This window comes from Geospiza fortis, unplaced genomic scaffold, assembly GCF_000277835.1.
Source record: "Geospiza fortis unplaced genomic scaffold, GeoFor_1.0 scaffold425, whole genome shotgun sequence".
In the NCBI taxonomy this organism is placed as follows: Eukaryota; Metazoa; Chordata; class Aves; order Passeriformes; family Thraupidae; genus Geospiza; species Geospiza fortis.
The window spans coordinates 2948364-2949059 of record NW_005054387.1 but is presented as its reverse complement, the minus strand read 5'-3'; the positions used below and the strand labels follow the sequence as shown (position 1 = coordinate 2949059).

Genomic DNA, 696 nt, shown 5'->3' with positions numbered 1-696 from the left:
CCCCCAGTGTCTGTGGGGTCCCCATGGGGGGTCCCCTCTGGTGCAAGTAAAGGGTCGCAGTAGGGAGCAGACCCCAAATAGTCCCCAATCGCCCCACCCACCCCAAAATCCCGGGCTGAGCACCCTAAATAAGGGGTGTGTGGCCCAACCCCGTGTCCTGGAGAAGGGGTGTGTCCAGGAGTGGGGTGCACAGGGTCAGAGGTGGCACAGGGTAGAGGGCTGGGGCTGCCCCAGGACTGTAGCTGTATCCAGAACAAGTGTCCAGGGCAGGACAGAAGCAATTTGGGGGTGCCCTGGGCTGGGACTGGGTTACACAGGACCCGGAACAGGAATGGGACCAGTGCCACCCCTCCAGGATAAACAGGACAAGGGCTGGGAGCAGGACTAGGACAGTGCTCTGGGCTGAAAAGGGGACCGGGAGTGCACCGAGGGCGGGCACTGGGGTCAGGACCAGGGGATGCCCGGGATCAGGAGCAGAGCAAGGGCAGGGCTGATGCCCAGAGGCAGATGAAGTGCCTGGGTCCGGGACCGGGCTGTCCGTGGGGCGTTTGCAGGTGCGGGTGCGGGTCGGGGGCGTTCCCGGTGCGGGTGCAGAGCTGTGCCGGTGCCCGTCCGAATTCGTGTGCGGGTCCGGGTGCGGGCCGGGGGCGTTCCCGGTGCGTGTCCCGGTGCGGGGCGGTGCCGGCGCCGGTGCGG

General features: G+C 67.1%; 1 protein-coding gene across 1 annotated transcript in view; it reads right to left on the bottom strand.

Annotated features, from left to right (window-relative positions):
* The window catches only part of ANKRD13B (ankyrin repeat domain 13B), an 11916-nt gene that overhangs the window by 8359 nt on the left and 2861 nt on the right, over nucleotides 1–696 (bottom strand). Inside the window, exon 2 of the mRNA XM_031060631.1 lies at nucleotides 517–533. Within this exon, the coding sequence (XP_030916491.1) occupies nucleotides 517–533 (17 nt within the window). The remainder of the gene's footprint in view (nucleotides 1–516; nucleotides 534–696) is intronic.